Here is a 23487-nt window from a genome sequence, read left to right as displayed (position 1 = left end):
TGGCCACAGTGGGCTAGGAGGGGGCTTCCTGGGCAGCTCAGGCCCTTTAAGGTGCTGCAAAATGTCTTAAGTGTGAAGTTGTAATATTGATTTTCCTGCAGAGATTCGAGCAGGACAGAATGAGAATATAAGTTTGAGAAATCTATTTTCAAGCTATCAGCATTGATTTACAAAGCCCTCCCTTGGCAGATGGGGGGCATTTTTCTTTTCTTTCTCTTAAAAAACACACACAAACAATTAAAATGGTTAGTTGTGAATGGTGTGTTTCTCCCCCGATTAGTCTGTGGCCTTGACTTTCTGAAGATTCCTTTAGGCTGCTGAGGCACTCCTGACCCCGCCGGCCAGGGGGTCTGGGAAGAGCGTGCGTCGTTTTTTCGCTTTCTGGGCTGCGTGTCACAGAGGCAGGGAACAGCCGAGGACCACTGCTTTGGGGAGTCGCGCACCTAAAACGGCTTCATGAATGGAAATCCTTTTAGCTCAGGTTTTATAACACTTGGATTCTCAAACTCCATTTATTAGGTAATGTTCCCACTGTCCTAAGGGAAATAGCATCATTCCCCAAAGATATAAAGTGCCAACTCAAATAACGTGTGAAACTTTGTTTGGAAGGAGGGTAGCCTTGCCAGACCCAGTGCTGCGAATACGGTTCACCCCAAAGAGGCTCGCGATGGATGGCTTTTAACGAGACGATTTCTCCCTCAAACGTGCAGCCAAGTACTGGGGAATGCATGTGCTTTTGATCACAGCGTTTCTGGATCTACAACGTCTTCTTCAAGTTCGAGAAATCTGGAGACAGCGCAGTTAGCCCTGAGTCTTGTGCTTGAGTTCAATGTATGGGCAGAAGAGGCTGCCCTGCGACAGGAAAGTGTGCTTTTTTCTAACCTGAAAGAGAAATAAATTAGGTCAGACAAAAGCCGAGCACTGCCATCAGCTGGAGGAGCCTTCCCTCTTCAGTGCAGAGGGCCGGCGATTTATCTGATGATTTCTCTACTTCATTTAATGTTTGAATTGAGCCAGTTGTAAGCATAGCTCTGCAGCTGGCTCATTTGACAACTCAGAGATGAAGTGACACTGTCACCTGGCCACCCTGAGCTGGGCAGTGGCCTCTGGCCTACAGAAAACCGTTAAAAACATTCACTTTAGAAATCCCCAATCCTCTGCTTTGGAACTTGGGGGAGTTTCACAAGCTGTAACTAAACACAGACCACAGATATGACAAAGCTTGAAAAAAAATGTATATGTATGGGGGAGGGTAAATAGGAGGTTCTTGACCTTTGGGGACTGTCTCCTGCATCTCCTGTGGCTCAAGGAAGGAGCCTCTGGCTGTCCGGTTAGGTCCTGCCTTTAGCTGAAACTCTCCAAGGACTTTTTGGCTCCTAGGTTTAATGCTGTGTCACATTTGGGAGAACAAGGGAAAATAAATGCTCTGTGGGGACTGTGCCCTGCTCCGCATGGTCAAGTTGTTGACGCCGGCTGAGCATCTTTCTCTGAAGGTGGTGTTAGCTGTAGGGACAGTGACATGTTTTTTAATGGGGAGAGGGCACAGAAGAATACAGGGAATGACTGTTTGTGTCATCCAGCTGCCCTGGGGATGGCTTTGTCACTTCGAAGCATTTTTTATTTCCTGACGATTGGGCCTGGAGTCCTGTGTGTTCTGTGCACCCCCCCCTCGCCCCCCCTGCCCCCCTGCCCCTATGCCCCCTGCTCCCACAAATCTCTCTTTCCCAGCGAGCCAAACGTCATTGAGATCGGCTCCCGGTCTTCCCCTCCCCAAGAAGAGCCGTGTGTTGACTGCCTCCCCTGAGCAAGAGTTTTCCCAAGGCGTGTATAAAAAGTGCCGAGGCCGGGCTATTTGGAGACACATGAAAGCCGAGGGACACACTTCTTGCACGAGCCAGTGAGGGGGGCGAGGGGAACAGCATCGTTTTTACTGGCAAAAGTGACACCAGATCGGAGGTTTGATTAATGGTGCTACCTTCTCGGGGACTTTTCGTCCAGCATTTTGACATATGCAAGTCTTTTGTGTCGTTGGTGAAATTCAAGAAATTCATTTTTTTTTTTTCTCTTTTTCTGAGGCAGCCGATAATCTGCTTGGGTGTTGAATTAGGGAGGCCGAGCTATTTTACTACAATGAAAGCCCAGACCACACAAAATTAGGTAACTTCAAAGTTAAAAAAAAAAAATCTTGTTTTATATAACTTTTTTATGACCCCCTTCCACTGAACTGAAATACAGATACAGTTGTTCTAATGAGTTCTCTGCTAAAACGACACAGAAAAAACGGCGGCAGAAAGTCGAATGCTGGTGTTATTGCGATTCACGTGGGCTTCAGAAATGGAGGTGCTGCTAAGGAAAAAGGTGGGGTGGCCTGTAAGTGGACCTTGGACATGAGCTTTGGAAAGCAGCCCTGCCCCTGCGATTTCGGCGTCACCCTCAGAAGGTCCTCCAGCTGTGGGCTTGCGGTCCCTGTCCTGGATGGAGGGCCCTTCTTTCCCCCTGCCTAGTGCCTTTGAGAGAGCACAGCATCCAATAAAACAAACCTCTTCATTTGGCCGCAAACGATGCTTTTATATCGCATCCTTGTGAGCCCCGTTGTCACTCTGAAGGTTTCAGGCATGTGCAGTTTTATAGGGTCTTCTGAATGTGTTTAGAGGGATTCCTACACATGGTGGTAAATCTTTTTTTTCTTTTTCTTAATAAATTAAATTGACTTTTATTTATTTATGAAAACGTAGGTCACTCCATTCTTTGGTATCGTGGATTTGGCTTTTTTTTTTAGTAACCTTTTAGTGATGAACAGGGCCTGTGAAGAACCCTGGGTGCTGTTTTCCTTACTCATTTGGTCCTTTTGAATGTGTGGGACCTGGCCTCCTGGGCCCCGTTTTGGGGGTTCTGGAGAGGCATATGTGCGGGGGGAGGGGAAAGGTTGGACTGAGTCTGTAGAGCAGGTGAGGGGACTTCCCAGGGAGCTGCTTTGGACCCGCGGAAGTGTCCTGGTACCAGGCGGGGGTATGTGGGGCCATGTGTGTATCCGGGGCTCCTCCCCATATCCTCGCGCTAGCCCATCTGGACCTGCCCTCGGGCTGCCAGGCTGAGGTTCTTCCTGCACCCCAAACCTCTTCTTGGATGGGGAATCCTGACTTCTGGAATGCAAGCCAGGCCCAGGCCCCCCCCCCCCCCCGGGCCAGTCAGCCAGACCCCGGGTCTTCTTCCTGGGAAGGGAAACCCACATGGCAGATGAGGCTGTCTGTGGACTCGGTCTTCCGCCCAGATGTCAGAATTTTGAAAATTCCAGTTGGAGATTTGGTCGACATGGAGCAGATAGGGCCTCGTGGGGGGTAGTGGTCCAGTGTGTGCTGGTCTGGTCCCTCCAGTAATTTGAGGGTGGGAGGGAGGTGGCCTTTGGTGGGTCTCAGAGAGGCAAAGGGCCTGGACCACTAGTCCTGTGACACCTGGAACAGGTGGACACCGCAGAGCTTTTTGCAACAGGTCAGGTGGTCAGGGGACAGAGTCCATCGGTATGACATGTCCTGCTTCTGACCTGGCAAGCTGTGCTCTCCCAGGGTCCAGCAACAGCCCCAAGCCTTGCTGGCTGCAGGAGTTTGGTGGGCAAATGGGCTGGGTCCCGGGTTCCGGCCCCCACCCTCGGATGTCTCCTAACCTTCCGTGGCCGGCCCTGTGAGGACAGGCCTCCTAACGGGGTCCTGGCTGCGCCCACGGTCCCCTCTGATGCCCTTTCGCTCTGCCGGGCACTTTATCAAGCCTCTTGTTGTGCCTTAAAGCGTCATCTAGTCATAGATTATTTTCTTTACCCAGAATTGATTCCTCCTCTCTCCCCTCCCCCTCCCCACGGTTGTTATTTTCTCTTGGATCCAATAAATTAAAAATTGATGGCAGCTCAGAAAGTGTCGTGCTCTGTCGCGTGCGCCTGTTGGTTGCGTCTGGCATCGCCTGGAGCCCCGGCCCCTCCCCGAGTGTCCCCGGGAGGGAACGAAGGGGTCCCCGTGCAGATCCCGGGAGGCACAGCGGGCCAGGGGCGTCTTCGCAGGAAGCAGGTGTAACGTCTCCGGTAGGATGCGGGGCTCGCTGCACGGATGCCGCCGGCCCTCGTAAACACGCATCCACATCATGGTGGCGTCTGTGACGTTGGTGCCGCAGGATTTTAAGATCCCGGCACCGCTCCCCCTACATTCTTCCCTACTCCTCCCCCCCGTCACTGAAACAATAATTTGTGTATGCGTCTCCCGGACTGTGGCTTTGCCGTGGAAGATAGAGATTTGGGTTTGAATCACTGCAGGGGACGCAGAGACTGTGTACCATGTGTGCGGCCATGCTCCGGGGACAGCAGGCGCCCGCTTCGGGGCTGGCATTCCCCGGAGGGCAGGTGCAGGGGCAGTTGTTAGCGATGGACCCCGCGGGCAGGGGGTGCGCGTGTGGGCGCACGCAGGGTGGCGGGGGGGCACTGGCCAGGTAAGGCCCTGCTAAGCCCGTGCAGCTGCTGGGGGCCTGTAGGCTGCCTGGCTGGGCCCGTGTTAACCATGTCTTTTCATTTCTGTCTTCTGCCCAAATTCCTTGGCAGCGGAGCTGAGGCATGGGAGAGTTTGTCTAGGGATCAAGTGTTTCTCCCCGCACTTAGCAACAATGTCCATTATTATTTGAGAATCCTGATTTCATTGCTTCTAAATGCATTCACCAGCTGGGAGGAGGCCCAGCCTTGTAAATAAAATGTGGTTTTGTTGTAAAAGAAAATGAACGCGTGCGTGTGTGTAAATATATATTTGTCCGAGCAGTTGAGGATTTAGCATTTCAGGACCCACCCCCGTCTGATGTGCGACTTTGGGACAAGCGGCCTGTACATTCATTCTGCTTCCTCCTAATGAATCAGACGTCGTAGCAATCTCGCCCCCTTATTGGGCCCATAATAGTTACAGCAGCAGTATTTTCTAGGGCCCCCAGACATGGGGCGCTTTCCACTAGAGCACACAGCACCTCAGAGGGAGAACCTCCTCTCTGCCTTCTTGTCGCGAGGCCCGAGTTTGCCGGACAGGGCAGGGGGCTGGTGTGTAGGGCCTGGGAATTGGAAAGGCCGATGCTTTCTCGTCTCTGGGTGGCAGTTGGGACCGCTCTGCCTGCCACGCACAGGCTGCTTCTCTGCGGCTGTGCCGAGCTGCGCCGCACGGTGCCCGCAGGACAGAGGACGGGAAGCAGGGTTCTCGGGGGGCCAGACACGGCCTCGCCTCGCCCTCCCCTGAGCGTGGCCAAGTGGCTCGCTCTCCTTTGATTTCTTCCATCAGTGATACAGTTCTAAGAAGGGACACACACATGCACTCCACACACCCAGCTTGGTATCCGCCTGCCAGCGGAAATGAAACCACAGCCTGACTTTGGGGGTGTCTCCCAAGGCCTTGGGTGTGAGCTTTTTAAGGCTCAGTAAACTGTCTTGGTCCACCGGCCCTGACCCGGACGTTTGACGGTTTGGGGATTGGGGGTGCCGCCTCCGCTGCCTGAAGGTTGGGGGGTACCGTTGCCAGCGTCCTGGGAAGCCTCTCCTGCAGCAGGCCCCACACCCCAGGACGGGGGGGGGGAGAGGAAACCCCATTCTTGGGGATGAGCGAATGCCCTCTTCATCTGGAGTTTTACTTTCAGCACAACGTGGGGGGAGGGAGATTTCCTGGTGGATGTTTCCTTGCCTCCTGGCCTCCCTTGGAGGTAGTGAGCTGGGTCCTGAGTCAGGAGGCGGAGAGCCCAGTGGGGGGCCGGCTGTGGCAAGGCGGCGGGCCCGGCTGCCCAGGTGGGTTGGCTGGGGGAGCACTGGGGGCGGAACCCCGAACTGCAGCTCCGCGAGCGGCGTGGGATACTTTCAGACCCGGTTACTGGGGCTCTCGGGGCTGGCGGCAGGGAGCCTGTTCGATCAGGGACAGCTTACCAGATGTTACCAAAAAGAAAAAGATAAAAAGAGAGGGGCAGGGAAGACAGAGCTGGTGCGGAGTCCTCAGCCAGAGACGGGAGGGCAAGGGAGGCAGGCGAGCAGGGCGTGTGTGTGTGACCCTCGCTGAAGTTTAACTCTAGCTGGCGTTCCTTTTGAATCACAAGATGCATTTGAAATTGTGTAGCTGCAGACACCCCAGCAGGGAGGAGCCGCTCAGGCTTCCTAGAATCCGGCTCAGGAGAGCCAGCGACCGGGCTGCAAAAGTTCGTGGAAAGCAAAGCAACGCCGGACAAGCAAAGGGAAAGCAGAGGGGACACTGAACAGCAGGAGACGTCGCCTCGCGCTCGGAAACGATAACCGGGTCTGGAATGTGGACCGTCAGCCGTTGTCGCTGTTTATTTTTATCAAACGGCCTTACTGACCCGGCGGCGTGCCCGGCCCGCTGGGGGCGTGGGGGGGGGGGGCTGTTAGCGCGGTCCCGGGACCGCCCGCCCCTCCCGCCACGGGACTCACCCGTTTCATTTGAATTCTCAATTTCGTTCTGTCCTTTGTATGTTTTTTAAGCTCATTTCCTTTGTGCCTCCCTCTCTTTCTCTCTTTTTTAACAAAACAATATTTTGACACCCTCCCCCCATGTATGAGGTTCCTTCTCTGGAAAAGGCGCACAATACGTCCTTACATTTCTAAAGAGCTGTTTTCACAGCCCTCTCCTTTGGCTCTGAAATTATGTATATGTAATTGGTAATTAAAGGTGTGAGCTTTTCAATATAAACAGTATTGCTCAATGTTAGATCATTAAAGGGAAAAGAGGCTCCGAATAATTACCTTTTCCATCCCGACGAACGGTTCGCGGGAATCCGGTCCCCCCTAGAACCGCTGTTCCGCGCTGGCGGGAGGGCGGTGATTACGTTTTAACCATAGCAGAGCATCTTTTCATAAAATAAATTGGTAAATTAATTACGTAGCATTGTCTCCCAACTCCTTTTTAAGTAAACTCCGGTTTCTTCTTCAAGTATAATAAATGGTTTCTGGGGGCGGCGTTGTGAAAACCGTTTCCAGTACCTTCCAGGTTCTTTTTGTTGGAGGGAAGCAGGCCGCGGGGTTAGGATTTCCTCACCTGCGGGCTGTCTTTGTATGACCACGTTTCAAATGCATGTAACCCATCGAAGGCTCTGTCTGCTTTTCTGGAACCCCAGGCAGGATCTGAAACGCTCATCTCCCTTCTCACCTACACGTGGCCCCACACACTCATGTTCATACGTGTTCTCACGTGTTCTGTGTTGTGTACCGACGACCGTAGATTCAGCCCCGCTCTGGGACTGCGGACTCGCGCAGGCCCTGAAGAAGCCCGTGTTCAGAAAAGACAGAGCCGTGATTTATGTTCAGGATGAAAGATGCCACAGAATTTTTTCCCTAAATTATCTGTTCTTTGGCTCTGGCCCGCCAATAACTTCACTGCCACGGAATGTGTTTTTCCCTTGCCTTCCTTCGCTCTCTTCTGTGGTTCTCACCATCCTTTCCTAAACATCACACCACTCACCATTTACCTGCCGCCTCGGGTTCCCGACTCCTGACCCCGATGCCCCCGCCGTCTACCCGACCGCCGACATTTGCTCTCAAGAAATTCCCCCCGAATTCGCTCAGACCCCGAGGGAAGACGCGGACTCCTTGTCCACCTCCCTGATTTATGACACTTTCTGCTGCCGAGTCTAACAGTCTCCCCCGAGGGGTTGGTGCTTTTTGAGGTATTTATTGGTGTCAAAATATTTGGGTCCCCTGCCCCTTACAAAAAAAAAAAAAGGAAGTGTGTGTATCGCTGCTAAAGAAATATGAAAACGTACAGCCCATTGAAAGTGTGGTTTGTCATCTGCCAAGAAATGCTTCTGGAGTCTGAAGGGCTTTTTCCCTTTTATTTTTCTGGGAGTGAGAGCAAAACCAACAAGCCCGAACGGACGGGACGGGTTGTGGCCGAGGGCTGGGAAGCCTGCGAGGCAGCGGGGCCTGCCAGGTGCGCCTTTCCGCCCGCAGACCTGCGGGCCCCTTCCCGCGCTTTCTTCCTCTCGCTGTTTCTCTTGGAACCAGCGCTCACTTGTCGCTTTCTGAGCACGTGGGCTTCTTCCTCTCGGAAGGCCTGGCCCTCTGACGGCCGCCCGGGTTTCTGTTTTAGTGTCTGGTGTCCGGCCAGGTCTCAGGTGGAGGAGCGCATGTCGGACTCGCATGAGTGGGGGAGCCATGAGTGAGAGGTGGAGGCGAGGGGGACGGCGGAGAGAGCCCCAGCGGGGCCAGCCGGCTCCGGCTCCTGGCTCTCAGCCGTGGCTGCCCATTGGCATCACCTGGGAGGCTAACAACAGCCACCTGCTGTTTGGATCCCAGAGTCACTGGCCTGGGCGTGGGAGGTTTTCCAAACTCCCCAGGTGATCCTCGGATGTTGCGGAGTTTGAGCGATGGGTCTCTAGCAGATACTGCCGTGTCCCGGATGGCTGAGTCGCCTGTGAAACCAGGACGTGTGATGTACATGTGGACACGTGTGTGTTCGTATGCTACGGGTGGTGGGGGGATTGGCAGAGAATAAACCCAGAAAGCAGTGAGGTCAGCCCAGCGTAAGCCACAACCTCAGGGAGCTGTGACGTTGCTCCTGGAGTCTCAGTTTGCCCATCTGTTGCCCACTCGGGGCGTGGGGGGTGCAGCCCCTGCCTCCAGGAGTCCTGGGGAGGACTCGGTGACCAGCGCCTGGCCGTGGAGGGGCCTGCCTCTAGGTGGGGGAGGGTGGAGTGCTCGCTGGGTGCTCGAGACTGCCTAAGCCCATCTCTGTCTTCTCTGCCCCCCTTCTCTCTCTGCAGCGGAGGCTGACCATGTGGAGGCTGCCATCCTTGAAGAAGACGAGGGTCTGGAGATAGAGGAGCCCAGCGGCCTGGGGCTGTTGGTGGGTGGCCCCGACCCTGACCTGCTCACCTGTGGACAGTGTCAGATGAACTTCCCCCTGGGGGACATCCTGGTTTTTATAGAGCACAAGAAGAAGCAGTGTGGTGGCAGCCTGGGTGCCTGCTATGACAAAGGCCTGGACAAGGGCAGCCCCCCGCCCTCCTCACGCTCCGAGCTCAGGAAAGTGTCCGAGCCGGTGGAGATCGGGATCCAAGTCACCCCCGACGAAGATGACCACCTGCTCTCACCCACGAAAGGCATTTGCCCCAAGCAGGAGAACATTGCAGGTATGGAACGTGTCACTCGCCTGGCCCTGCAGAAGCCACCTCCTGCGCTTCACCCCTCGCTGTGTTGGGTGTTGGTGCTGGGATGGCCCGGGAGCTACCCGCTGGGCTCGTCCTTTCCGAGGGCCCACTGTCCAGGTGACCCGCAGGAGGAGACAGGCTGGGGTTCGGGGCGGCTGGACTGGCTGATGATGGTTGCTTTGCTTTTGTCAATGGGATACCGCACAGATGTGGCCTAATGCACAAGGGCCGGAGCACAGAATGGGAATTTGGAGGTCTGGTTGGCCCTCACTCTGCTGGGGTTCATGGCTTAGTCTCTGGTTTTGGAGCCTGATAGTCTTGGGTTAGAATCTCTTCTTCACAGCTTGGCCTAGTCAGTTTCCCCACCTGCGAAATGGAGCCGTGACGCCTCTTTCGTTAGGGTTGTTGTGAGCTTGTGGGACTGCGTGTGGGTGGTCCTGGAAGGCACTTATGAATGGGGTCACTCATTTTCTCCCCCTACTCTCTCTGGCCTCAGTTTCCCACCTGTGCAAAGAGGCCCCTTCTGACACTGCCTTGTCCCTGTGAGTAGGCCTGGGGGAGGGCTTGTGGGCACTTGCTGGAGCACTGTGCCCCTTGGGGAGGTTGGATATGCCCTTTGACATGCCCACTCGGCTGGCCACCTGGATCACAGGTTCTTGCCACCTGGATAATAGGTGTGGGCTTGCGGCCTGCAGCCAGTCTGCTCACCACAGTGGGTTTGCACGGAGTCCCTCTCGCCATGGCCATGGCCAGTTCCTCTTCCACGGAGCCCAGGCTCCGTGCGAGCCAGAGTGCTTGCTTCGGTTTCATCCTTCTGAGCCCAGGAGGCCTTGGGGACAAAGGAGGGCTCTGGCCAGCCTGTGTCCCCTAGAGCGGCAGCCTGTCCTACAGCAGGACAGCATCAGTGTGCGTGCAGATGACGGTTTGAATCCTAATGGTTGACTTTGGACAAGTCGCTCGCTCCTGGGCCCTGCCTCAGTTCCCCCACCTGTCAGCAGGGAGTGATGACACCGGCAAGCCTGAGTGCTTTGCCAGAGGAAATTTTCTCTCTTGGGAGGTCCCCTCTGTGCCGCGGCATGCACGGAGGTGTAGGTGGCCGGCTGGGAAAATGTGCGGAGACATCTCCACCGTGTTTTGGTCATGGAAGCTAGCGGGGATGTTGGAGGGACTGAGGCTTTGGTGCCCTTTGGAGGGTGAGCCTGGTGAACCAGGGTCCCCCACTCCCACAGGTGAGATGATGGGCGTATGCAGAGACCCCCCACCCCACCAGGGGGCAGTGGGTAGGGTAATACAGCAGCCAGGCTTCTCTGTGGCAGCCACGTGGCAGCTCTGTGATTGCGGGCCTCAGTTTGCCCATCTGTAAAATGGGATCAATGAATGAGATGTCTTCTGTGGAGAGGCTGTGGTGGTTTGCACTGGGGACGCTGGCCTGTGGCCTTGAACTTCTGGTGTGTGTCCCCAGCATGAGAGCTCTCAGGCTCCTAAGGTACCAAGGGCATTGAGAAAAATGTCTCACGCAAACCCTGGTTTCTGAGTTTCTCGCAGATCTGAGTGACACTTCCTTCGTTGAGGCTAAAGCCTTCAGGCGAGAAAGGTGCTGGGTCCCTTTTGTCTGTATTGCTGGGGTCCCCACCCTTTCTTTCCTTCATCAGACTCACCGCACGAAGATTGTTTTCCTGGCAGTGTCAGCACCTGGCACCGGTGCACACAGACCCTTAGGGCAGCTCTGCAGTGGAGGGGCTTTCTGCTTTCCCAGAAACCCATCTGAGCCCTCATTTCCCGTGGAAGGTATTTCCCAGTGAGAGGCCGCAGATCACAGAGGGTAGGTTTGTTTAAGAAAGCGACTAAATATGATTTCATAAAAGGCAAAGTTAAGCTCCAAGGCGCTTTGTCTCCCTCCCCCGCCCCCCTTTTGGTTGTAAGACTGCAAGAGCCTCCAGTATTTTTATTTTATGTGTGACGAAAGATATTCTTGGCCTTTTCTGTTCAGCCACAGGACGAATGGATTTCTTCATTCTTGAAGAAATATGTAAAATAATCCCTTAGAAGTCGAAAGAGATATGTTTGTTCAAAGCATTTAAAATGTTATTTTAATCAAAGGCACAGAGCAGTCTCCGCGCCATGTCAGCTGAAGACAGTGTCCCGTTCGACAGCCCATCACGCTCTCCTCTCTCTCCTCCCCCCTTTTTCCCTTTTCCCTCCCTACTTTGGCACCAACTTTTTTTTTTTTTTTTATTTAATAAAAAGGAAAGATTAGAGAATAAAACTTCAGGGGCTCACATGTATAAAGTAATTTAATATGGTGGGAGCATTAATTATTTTAGCTTAATTGAATTCTGAGGACTGCAGCGGTTGCATTTTTGTAGACAAGCCCTGTTTATTATTTCTCTGTGTAGATTAACAGTAAAGGAAACACAGATAACTTTCAGTTATTTATTGTAAAATAAATGTGTCAATTCATGTGTAAAGCAAGCTGCTCAAAGATAATTGAGTCTTTATATTTTAAGAGGGGACTAGGAATCACAGGCGATGTTCCGCCCGGGCTTCCGGAACCCGCACAGCTGCTGCCCACGCCGCTGGCACCACTGGCACCGCTGGCCGCGCCCAGGCCTCTCCCGTCCTGCTTCCCAGCCACGGCTGGGAGGGGATGCTCCAGCCCTTCTATGTCCTGCTGTCCCCAAGGCCGGTGGCTGTTAATTCTTGGGACGCTGCCTCTGGCCCAGCTGTCCGAGGTGAGGTGCCTGTGGTGGCCAGAGGGTCATGCCTTACCTGGGGGGGCAGTCTGTGTGTCGTCCCCCTCACTGCCAGGTGCTCCAGAAATGCATGGGCAGGGCTGGCCTGTAAATATTTGAGGTCACTCTACCCTGTGAGCATCCCCAGCGAGAACTGAGTTGGGATTCTGTCAGTCATCACACCACACAGGGCGGGACCCCCGATCGACCGTTTCCTTGGGACAGTAATTCTGGAGATGGGTGTGGAAGGAGTAGTTACTATTCCTTTTTTTTTTTTTTTTTAATCGTAGAGGAATAGGAGAATGGAAGGAGGAAATTTCTGAAGCTTTGTCTCCTGAAGGGCATTCATTCATTCATTCATTCAGCACCTGAGCAGCACTGCCCTTCCCGCGCCCCAGGCGTCCCCACCTGGCCCTCCCGGGTGATGGAGTCCTAGGGGCTGGGAGCGTGTGGCAGGATGGCCATCAGGGATGCTGTTCTGTCCCCCCTGGGGAACGTCGCCAGAGTGTGGGTGGGTAGTGTCCCTGCCCTTGATGTGTGTAGCTATAGGCCCAGGCTCTGCTCCCGGAGCATCCACTGTGGGCGAGGAGGTCCGTGGAGCCTGTGTCCCATCTGGGGACAGAGAGGTGGAGTTGGTCACAGGTAAGGGCCTTGGCTTAGAGGTTTGAGTCAGAAGCAGGCATCTGATTTGTTACATGTCCACCTATGTAGGAGTTCTTTACATCCCTTCCTACGGCCTCTCCCTGCTTCTGTGAGGTTTCTAATGGGGCTCAGAGCCCAACCATTGAGGGGAGAGGGGAGACCCCGGGAGAGGCCGCCAGGGGGTCCCAGGGTTTGCACAGAGCAGCAGTCTCCGCCGTTGTCTGGGGCAGGTGTTTGGAGGAAGGGCGAGGAGACCGAGGCTTCAGGGGGGTGTGGGGTTTGTGGCCTGCTGCCTCGAAAGGACCCAGCCCAGAATGTGCCACCCTGCTGCCCGCCAGCCTCGGACGGCGAGACTGGACCTGCTAAGCCGCAGTCACCCTGTCTGGGGACATACTTAACAGTAATCGTGACGTCGTATGAGGTGTGCTGCGAATGTGAGCGCCCTCCCCATTCCCTAGCTCCGTCATTTCCTGGTGTCACAGCGGGTCGCCCTGGAGTATCCCACCATGAGAAACAACTTCAGAACCACCTTGGTGCTGTCCTGTGTGTCCCCACCCTGCCAGCCCCCCTCTCGGTCGCATTACTGTCCTGTGGTGAAGCTCCCATGGCAGGTTGCCCTGGGGAGGGTCTTGGGGGAGGGGGCTGTCGAAGGAGACAGGGCTTGGGCGTTGGCTGGTCCCAGGCAGGTAGAGTCACTTTTCTGGGCCTCAGTTTCCGTGTCTGCACCTACTTCCCAGCATTAACGCCAAGTTCAGGCACAGGGTCCGGCGGGAAGTAGAGGACAGAGAAGTGGCAGCTTCGAAAAAGCCGAGCTTGGGCGGGCGTGGGCCCGCTCCGTACCATGAGGTGCATGCTCTCCTCGGCGAACATCCTGAAGGCGTGCCTTGGGTCTCCCAGCCATTTCCCCGAGATCCCTCCTTAGAATTCCCATTTTATAGCCACGGGAGGGGCGGCTCTGGATCACAGGTAGCTCGTTCTCCTGTGTTATCGCCTCTTCCATAACCAAACGGAGCTATAACGGGAGGAATGAGCCATCAGCTGTCACTCAGAGGTTTGCCTTTTGCCTTTCCTCCCTCCTTCCCCCAAACCCCAAATGTCAGATTTCTGGAGAAATGTAGGAGACAGGCAGCGGGTGACAGGAGGTGGCAGATCCCTCCGGGCTGGAGGTGGCAGGCAGTTCCTGGCTGCGATGGCTCCACCCGCCTAAAGTCTTCATCTGGAACCCCGAAGGGCCAGGGGTGCGCCTGGGGTGGAGGGTGGCTCATGTGGCAGGTGGGGCGCAGACAGGGCGGGGGGCGGTTTGGTTTAGGGTCCCGGTGACCCATGGCTGGACAAAATGCGTTGGAGAAAAAAGCACTCATCAGCTGAAGGATTTACACACTGCTCTGAGGCTGTTCGTTTCAGTCTTTAAAAAATAAACAAAGTAAATGGGAGAAAAAGAATATTAGCTTGGCCAGTGGCAGAAACGAAATAACTTGCTTGTGCTGGAGACTCGAGATAAACTCACTTGCAGGTCGTCTCGAGAAACTTGTATTTGATATATTTAGAGTTGCTATTTTCCCTCCAAATGAAGATTGGTTAAATCCATGTGTGCTGTGGCATGGATTATCTTTTTCTATTATTAAATCGTGACAGCTAATTATTAGCTCTGTCTACACCAAGGAAGAGTGGAGTGTTCCGTCTGAAGGATGTGGCCCTGGGCTCAGGCTGGGGTGCTGCTGGGTGTTGCAGGGCTGACCCCAGAGCTTGGGCAGGGCTGATGGGTGGTGGGGAAAAGGGGGGGCCTGCCTGGTCACCCACTTTTCTTGGGTCGTCTCACCTTGAAATAGATAGCAACATTGAAATGACACCTCTAACCCTCCTTTGAAATAGACATTTTTAACCCTACTTTAAACTGAGGTTCAGAGAGGTTAAGGGACTTGCCCAAGGTCACATGGCAAAGTGGAGTTAGACCGGGTCTGCTTGGCTTCCTGGGCTCACACAAGCCCAGGCTCTTTCAATGGCTCTTAGGGAGAGGCCGCAGAGCCATTGGAAGCAGGCACTATCTCTAGGCTCCATCCAAGGTAGTCCTGGAGGCTGGTCCCAGCGGTGACCCTTGCCACTATGGCCAGGAGCCTGCTGGCTCCCAGAGACCTCCGCCCACACACAGTCTGCGTATTTCTGGTGAAAGTTTTGGAGAGACGGGGGCAGGAAGGAGAGCGATAGAATGTGAATTCAGACGGACCTGCGCTGGGGTTTTGGTTTTGCCAGTAACTTGTCTGCCCTTCAGCTCTCCCAGTCTCGGTTTCCTGTAAAATGGAGAGAATCTCTCTCATCTCTCAGGCCTGTCACAAGGTTTGATTTAGACAGCGTGTTCGTATACTAGGTCCCTGCGGATCGCCGGTGGTGAATAACACAGTCACCGTGGGTTGCAGTGTGGGGTCCGGGCCTCCTGACCGGGGCTGGGAGGATCTCATCGCCACCCCTCCCATTCTTCCCTGTGAAAGGACTTGTCTGAGCTTGTGTCACTGTCATGAGCAGGGCCGAGCCCAGACCCCAGTGATGTTGAGTCAGGACAGGCGACATTTTGCCACACGAGGCTGCCCACCCCTGTGGCTTGAGACAGGGCATTTCCCTTGGCAGGGTTCCTGGTTTCCTCACCTGTAACCGGGAGAGAAATGGATGTGCTGCCGGCCTCCCAGGGAGGCAGGAGACTGTTGCTGAGTGGCCTGTGCAAACAGTGTCAGCAGCCACCGAAGGCGACTGTCACACCCAGTTGCATGAAAACAAAGACAAAGGTGTTGGTCAGCTAAAGGGTACTTTTTTACTTTTTAGGTTTGGGGCCTTAGGACCTGTGATGTAGGCAGGTGGCTGCAGTTCCAGCTCAGGAAAGAGGAAGGGGAGAAGGGAGGAGAGAGAAAGGCACCTGGGCCCCCGTGCCCGGAACCTAACTGACAGTCAGCCTAGTTACTATTATTATTATTAGGGATTTTATTTGACAGTAAATAGTTAGCAGTTGACTTAGGTTTTTTATTAGGCATTGACAGCTGTTTTTTTCTTTGCTAATTTTCATGCCTGACTAATGCATACCCGCCAGCTCTAGACTCCGTTAGGAGTGGGCTCCGTGTCAGTAAGCCCGGCTGTCACCCCTGCACCCTTGGGCTCATCTTTTCACTGAGGAAACAGAAAGATTTTTTCATGTTAGGATTTTTCATTTTAACACATGCTTTTAGGGCCAGTCACTGTTTGAAGGGCTTCGCGAATCTTAACGAATTGAATCCTCCTAAGAGCCCATGAGGTGGGTACTGGTATCAACCCCACTTCGCAGAATTGGAAACTGAAGCACAGAGATGTTAAGTCACTCGCCCAAGGTCACACTGGTGAGTAGGGGCCCAGGGTGTCAACTCTGTAGTCACGCTCTTCTCTGCGGTGAGGCGGTGCTGCCCCGGTCCTGGTTCATCCTCTGTTCCCATCCTCTGTCTCCGCCCCACAAAGGCGGTAAATCAGATATGACTTTCATTTCACAGACGAGGAAACCGAGTCACAGAGAGCTTGAACACCTGTACCATCACGCTGTGACGGGCTCCTTCTGCTCCCAGCCAGGCAATGAGTGGTTTCAAGCTCCGTGATGGGACTTGGGGACTAGTGTGGGGTGAAAGAATCAGGACAGTGGCCTCCATCTGTCCTCCAGGCATCTGTGGATTGGCGTCCACGGCCGGTGCCAAGCCCATCTCGGTAGGAGCTGACTCCCGCTCAGCCCAGTCCGCAGTAACAGGCGGGCGGGCACATTGGGTGCCCAGTGGTGGTGGGGAGGGGCAGGCAATGTGGACTCGTGGACTCGTGCTCAAGACTTGGGCAGGGGTCCTTGCTCTTTGGCTGACATGCTGTGACCTTGAGCGGAACCTCCCCCTCTCTGAGCCCCAGCCTGCTGAGCGGAAGTGTGAGAAGGTGCTACCAGTGGTTTCCAATAGCTGGGAGAGCCTGGCAGGGCGTGGGGCCTCGGATTCCAGCTTCCCACCTAAATCCCCTTCCCACCCCGCAGCCCTGGCGACTCCTCATTTGTGACACATCGGGCCTAGGAAGTAAGTTTTCTTTGAAGGAACCTGGCTAGAAATGAAAGCTACTGTGCTAGAGGATACACAGCATCTCTTCCTGCTCCAGGCTGTGGAGATTCTTCTGGGAGGATTTGGTACACGGACCATGAGGTTGAGAGTTCAGGATCGGGGCCCCTCCTGTGCCCGGGCCCTTCCCACGCATCCCCCTAATATTGTAGGTGTGGTTCAGTATTTCATTTTTTTTGTTAAGAGGGCCCTCAAGTTCTGTAAACCTCAGCTCCCACGAAATCTACACCCACCCTGGTGCTAGGTGGCAGCCAGTGACCTAAGGGGGCAGGGGTGTCAGCCTTCCCTAATTGAACCCAGGAAGGAGCCCCAGATGGCAGGTGTGGTCAGGGCATAGAGGCCCCAGCTGGACCCAGGGCAACGGGAAAGGCCTTTAGGCCTCGTTTTGTTTTTTTCAGTGGGTTTCCTTAGGGCCCTCTGGCTGGTCTGCTGGTTTTGATGCGGAAGCCTTACCGGCTCAGGAAGGAGGAGTCTGTGCCAGGCAGGGAGTGGGGGTGGGTGGGTGGGTAGTGGGGCTAGGGGAGGGGTGTGAGAGGGGGAGGCCTGGGAAGAAGAGCTGAGACCCTTTGATGAGAGATGGGTCTGGGAAAGCAGCTGCCTACTGCTGCTCAGATAGCATGGAAACTGGGACTCTGGGCTCCTTTGGGTGGAAAATTGCAGCAAAATGGCCTTTCCTTGGAGGTGAGAAGTCAGAGTCCCCCCTCCTGGTGCAGAAACAGGGCAGCTATTCAGACGGACCACAAAGGCAGGTGAACTAACTGGCCAGCCCAGGACAGCAGTGTTCCAGTGGGGCTGTTGAGCCCCTGGGGCTGAGTCCTGGACAGCTTCCAGAGCCTTCAGGTTGCAGGTGTGGACATAGCCTTAGGCAGATGAACCGAGACTCAAAGATGCAAACCCACCATGCAGAGTCCTTGGCCTGGCATCCCTAGTGCCCAGACTGCCGTGGGGCTCGAGTGAGGTTAGCTGTCCAACCCCTCAGTGTCCAGAACACGCAATACCACTTTTCTGACTTCAAAGAACCAAAAGGTCCTTGAAGGCAGTGGAGAAAGCACTTGCTTTGTTTCAAAGGCTTTTGGGGGCAGATTATGGCATCTGGAGAGTATAGCCCCCACTCCAGGGATTCTAGGGGCCCTCCGTCCCTTGGAACTGGGGGCCAGGGACTGCCTGTCCGGGGCTCGGTGTGCTGTCTGGGTCTTCCTCTCCTTTAGGGAGAAACAGGACAGACCTATGATGACCCCTTTCTACCCCAGTGGCTGGCTAAATCGGCTGAGGTTGGTAGACCCCACAAAACTAAGTTCTCCAAGGAAGCTGGAGCCGATCCCTTCCCTCTCCCACTGCGAGTTCAAAGCCAGCCAATTAAGTAACCTAAACAGTGTGGTCTTCTCCCTGCATCATTGACATCACTGGCTTGTAAAACTTTCCCTGCGAAGCAGGCCACTTGATGCTCTGGGAAAAAGAAGCCTGTAATTTTCCTGACCTGGCCTTTGCTTTGGAGGGAAGAGGAAGGAGAGAGAGAACTCATTTCCAGAAACAAAAGGGCCCAAGAGAGCAAACAAGGTCCATCCAGTGTGGGGCCCTGCGGTCTGGAGTGCCGAGGTCTGGTCCAGGGCACCGAAACCACGTGCTGTGCAGACGGAGGCTTGGAGGCTGCGGAGGGCTGGGGCCTGGGTCGGCTCCTTCTAAGACCCGGAGGGCGGGGTGGGGGTGGGGAGATGGACATCAAAATCCTCCCGACGCTGAGACTGAACCTCTCCTCCCGCTCCCATGAAACCACCTGCCTCACCACTAACGCGGTTTCCCCAGCGCTCCGACGGTTGCAACTTGCAAGACTCGTTTTGCCCCTGTCTGGTCTGGATCTCTAGCGACCCCTCCCCCCTGCCGCCCGGCCCCCTCTTTTCCCCCCGACCTGGCCCACGTCCTGCAAATCATCCCCCCCCCCTCCGCGGGAGGGGGCCGGGACTGAGCCCCTCCTTCATCTCTCGCTGGGGACTGAAGGCCCCGCCCTCTGGGGGCTCCAAGCTTGGGGTCCATTAGTCTCTCTCCGCTGCCAAGTCCAGGCACACAATGGCCTTTTCTGAGGCGGGTGGAGCAGAGCTCGGGCAGGGGCGCGGGGGCGGCCCGCGCCTCTCGGACCCCACGCGGGAAACGGGCAGACACCCTGGAAAACTTCGTGATTGCGCCGGGGCCTCCCCTGCGGTCCCTGCCCCTCCCCTGCCCGCCGGGTACCGCCGGGGCCTTTGGGCGCGCCCCGCACTCTGCGGGCTGCCGGCCTCGCCAGCCTGCGCCCAGGGCGCGCGGCTCTGCGGCCATCAGCCAGCTCCTTCCTGCCCTCCCGGCCCGACCCGTGCGCTGGATGATTGTGTCTCCCCGGGGCGGGAGGGCCGAGGGGGCCCCAGGCCCATGCATAATTCGGGGGCTTAATGGGCCAGCTGCCGGAGCGGGGCGGCGAGGGCGGGCGGAGGCGCAGCTGACCCTGCCGGCGTCTGGCCTCGCCGGGGAGGCGCGCTCCTTTCTTCCTCCCTGACAGCTCCCCTCCCCCTCGGCCCGGTCTGAGGACGGCTAAGGGGAGGGGGCCTCCTTCGTGCATCCGTGCAACTTTGGCTTCGGGGGGTCGGAGGCGTGCAGTGAGTCGGGCCCGCCCCCGGAATGCAGGTTTCCTGGGAGCACTCCGCTGCCCCTGAGTTTTTAACCCCCGAGTCCCTTCCCCCCGGCGGCCCCCTGTCGGCCCCCAGCCCGGCTGCGGCCCCCCGAGCTCGCCCCTGGCCCCGGGCCAGCCCCCTTCCTCTGCCGCGGCGGAGATGGATGGAGGCGGAGACCCAAGGTCAAGGGCGGGGAGCCCGCCGTCCTGGGGCCCCTTTGTGCGCCCGAGGCCGCCCCTCCTCCCCCCGCCGCCCCCTCCCGGGCTCCTGGGCGAGCGCCCGGGCTGAGTGACCGTCGCAGGCCTGGGGAATTGCATTTCAGGACCCTGCAGACTGCTGCCAGTGGCCCCCTCCCCGACCGCGCCGCCACGAGGGGCGGGGCTCCTCCTCGCTGGAGTGGCGTTCCCGGGTCCTGGGGCCGCGGGGGACCCCCTCTGCTCCCGCACTGCAAGGTCGTGCCTGTGCCCCCCCTCTCCCCCAGCTCCCTTTGGCCCAGCAGAGCCCCGCAGGTCCCTGGATCCAGGTGAGGCCCGGTTGGAAGAAGCCTGAGAGTTAGTCCCCTTGAACATTGTGTCCATTCAGGGCAACAGTCAGCCCTGTCCAGAAGCAGTTTTCTTTGGAGTTGTCCCCCCCTCCCTCCTGCAGGAGAGGGAGGCTGCTTTTCTAGAGGGAATTCCTGGGGCTGGGATTTTAAAATACTCAGGAATGTAAGTGTTTTCCCAATTGTGTGGGAATGGAACCCTCCACTAGAGTGCGACCCAAAACCTCTTGGGATTACAGGACATTAAAGTCAGTCCTTCCTCCAGCGATTTCTTTTACAGTGCCCTCCCTCCAAGAGAATTTGTATGCAAATGACCAAGTCTTTAAGAGTCTCTATTTTTGCTTCTTAAAAATTGGCCTCCAATTGTTTAAAGCACTCCAGCCAGCCCTTAAAGACCCAGAAAAGCAGGGGTTGGACGCCCGATGTATTTACTACAAAGCTCTGAAGGAAATGTTCAAACATTTTCCCAAAGCTGTTACTCTGGAAATAAAAATGTATGCTATTTGGCTATAGAAGATTAAAAGTTTACCTTCACTGTGACAGCTTTTCTAGGCTAGAATTGGAACCACGTCTCTATTTTTTCATTTTTCAGAAATTTGCTGTAACAAGAGTCAAGGTAATTTTAAAAAATATGCATGTACATATCTATTTATGATTTGGACTGACCCAAATCATAACAGGATCCTGCACTTTATGTGCTCTCAAAGGTATAGTGTTTTGTAACCAATGCCTTCGTGGCATTTTGAGTAAGAGTTGACCTTAAAAAAAAAATCTCCGATTTAGTTAACCCGAACTTTGAGCAGCTGGCTTTTCTGCTGGAGGACTGAAGGTATTTGTCAATTTACTTTTTTGAAAGGCCTGTGGAAAAGGTAACAGATTCAACACTTGGGAACTCAAAGCTGCTGGCAGCCCTGGACAGGAAGGTTTTCCTATCTGCCTGGACTTGCTGGTTGGTTTCTCAGACGTCCATTTATAACAGTTCTAACAAGATAGAATCTGCCTCTGAATATCTGTAAATATGGGTAAAGATCACAATCCAGCTCTCATAATGGTCCAAGACTGAAAAGGCAGATCCCCGTGTTTGATTAATATTTATGTTACCGGATTCCTGTAGAGAAAGGAAGATAAAACACTGGTCACGTGTGCGTTCCAGGGGCCCCATCTTAGGTCCCTGCGGTTCCTTTAGAAGGATGTACGTTTTAGGATTTGGGGAGACAAGGTGTGTGTGGGGGGGTAATTGTGCAGGTTTTGCCTGGAAGTAGGTAACGTGTGGTTAGCTGACTTAATGGCTGTTACACGGCGGAGGAGGCCAACTTATCTCTGTTTTCTTTATTTTGATGATTCAACGGTGATAAAAATTACTGGTGATTTCTCCCTCTAGTTTTAGGTTAAGGCTGGGAGCAGAGTGGGGGAAGCCCCCCTCCCCCTTCTCTTGTTTCTTGGGCGGCACACACCTGGGTGTCCACGTGGCCGGGTGGGCTGCCTTGCGTGTGTTGTTCTGAGCCGTGACGAATCTGCAGGGCACAGGTGACTTGCTTTGTTCAGAAGCCACGTGTGGGAGATATCCTTGGGAATGGGGGATTTTGTCAGCTGCATCATGTTGAAATGAATACCAGTGGACTTGGTAGTCAGAGGGATCTCAGGGAGGCCTCCTTTGGAGGTGTGCGTAAGCATCTTCAGTTTTATTACTTTGAGAAATCTAGATGTTCTTATAGGGTTTTCTAGAAGCCTGGCCCCTCGGAGCAGCACCTGAGCCCTGGTGACGCCTTCTATCAGTACTTGTCGCTGGAGCAGGAGGGGCCCTCGGTGTTGAAGCACCCATGCGAGATGTGGCCGTGCGCTGCCAGTCTCCAATGTGTTTGTTCCTAAACTGCCCAGGGCGGACCAGCTCATCTCTTAGCTTCTTCATCTGTCGCACGGGGATAGCCAGTTGTGTACGCTCCTGCCAGCGTCCAGGTGCCAGAACAAACCCTTCCCTAGGAGTCGGGTAATTGCTGATTTCAAAGACATAAAAGAGTAGACTGTCATTGTTCAGTCCCCGGGGGCAGGGTGACTGGTTTGCAAAAGGGCATGGAGTCACGTAGCTACTTGTGTAGCAGTCATGTTCAGGGTAAGGGGTAAAAATAGGGGATTTAGGGGGGTGTATAAGGGGGAGGACTTGGAATTTCGTTTTAGTGACCTAGTACCAATAGGAAACGCTTCTCCCCCATGCCCATTCATTTTAGGGGACTGCCTGCCCCCCAGCTTCTTGATTGGGGACTGTCATGTGACTCAGAACCCTAACACAGGCTGGGGTTGCTGTTGCCCTTGACCCGAATAGCCCATGAAAGTTATCTTTCCTGACATTTGGTGTCTGGCTCCAGAAAGAGAGGACATGGGCAGAGGGAGTGCAGGCTTGGGCTCGAGAGGAATGCATACAGCAGGCAGCCTTTAAGTGCACAGTCTTGCTCTCATTGCAGGCGAGGAAGCAACTCGGTACAGACGGGTAGGAAATTCTTGTTTCGCTTTGCCGCCGCCTGTCGAAGCTAACAGAATTGGCATTTGTGCCCACAGAGCACACAGCTGGCTGCTCTGAAATGGTCCCTTCACTGGGGAAATGAGAGGCCCCCAGTGTCCTGCTGGGGCTCCGTCTTACTGTTTTGTTGTGTTTTTTTTTTCTTTCGAAGAGGCTTGGAGTCTTTTTTCCAGCGAATGCTGAGTGACCTGAATTGGAGTTTTAATAGGAGTCACCTGTGGCGGGGCCCAGACCCTGTGGTTTAGACTTGCTACTTAGAAAATACAGATGCTTGCTTTATGTGTTGCGTTGGTTTCCCCTGGCAGGGCCAAGACCTCAGGCTTGAGTTTGGGGGTGGGGGTGGGGAAGCGTGGCCCTCCGCCTTCTCCGCGGGGGACTTGAGGGAGCCCTCGTTCCCTGGCATGGAGCTGGAGTGGGGTGGGGGGCACGGCAGATCCCCGTAGCCTGCATGGGTGCAGGCACGGAGCCAGAGGCTGTCTGGTGTTCCTTAATTGAATACAGATCTCCGCCAGTTCCATGTGGGCATGCCAGGATGGGCAGGGAAGGCAGGGGTAGTCCTCCCTCTCCCTCAGGTCCCGACTTAGAAGCTCAGACCCCCCACCTGAGAGGCCTCCATGCCTGTCCCCACACCCAGCCAACGTGGTTTGCAAAAAAAAAAAAAAGGAAGGGAGGTGGTGGGTGCCACGGTCGTGCAACGCCCATGTAAACACTGTTTGTATGAACTGGGTCTTCTCTCTTTTGTTAGTGGCAGCTCGTTAATTAACCAGCAGATTAGTGCAGCCTTCTTGGACACATGCTTGTATTTGGGGGCAGAAGATTGTCGTGCTCCCAAAACTCTGAGCAGAGCCGTTGAGAAAGCCCTCGGAGCGGCTGGGGTCCTCCCTGCTGCCCTTCCCGCCCCCTCCTCCCAGCCTTCCCCTACCCCGAGTGGGCTCCTACTTGGGTGGAGTTCAGGCTGCTAAATAAATCATGTTTACGCTTGGCGTTCTTGGTACTGAGGAATCTGTTGGCTGTTTTTACTTCCTTATTTCTCGGCATTTGCTTCCTACCTGTTTTTGAGCTCATGCCCAGAAATAGTAGTTTTGTCAAATGAGGGTATAATGCCAGCCAGCCTCTCTTGCTGCCAAGGAAGCTGCTGGATTTTGCAAAACAGAGTGACGTT

At 54.9% G+C, this 23487-nt stretch overlaps 1 protein-coding gene across 3 annotated transcripts in view; it reads left to right on the top strand.

Moving 5' to 3' along the window:
• Positions 1-23487, top strand: part of BCL11B (BCL11 transcription factor B) — an 88589-nt gene that overhangs the window by 5387 nt on the left and 59715 nt on the right. For all 3 annotated transcript variants that reach the window (XM_081144454.1, XM_081144452.1, XM_081144453.1), the window contains exon 2: positions 8770-9138. In XM_081144454.1, the coding sequence (XP_081000580.1) occupies positions 8770-9138 (369 nt within the window). The remainder of the gene's footprint in view (positions 1-8769; positions 9139-23487) is intronic.

This window comes from Miniopterus schreibersii (genome assembly GCF_964146895.1).
Source record: "Miniopterus schreibersii genome assembly, chromosome: 1".
Lineage (NCBI taxonomy): Eukaryota > Metazoa > Chordata > Mammalia > Chiroptera > Miniopteridae > Miniopterus > Miniopterus schreibersii.
This window is presented reverse-complemented; position numbering and strand designations above follow the sequence as displayed.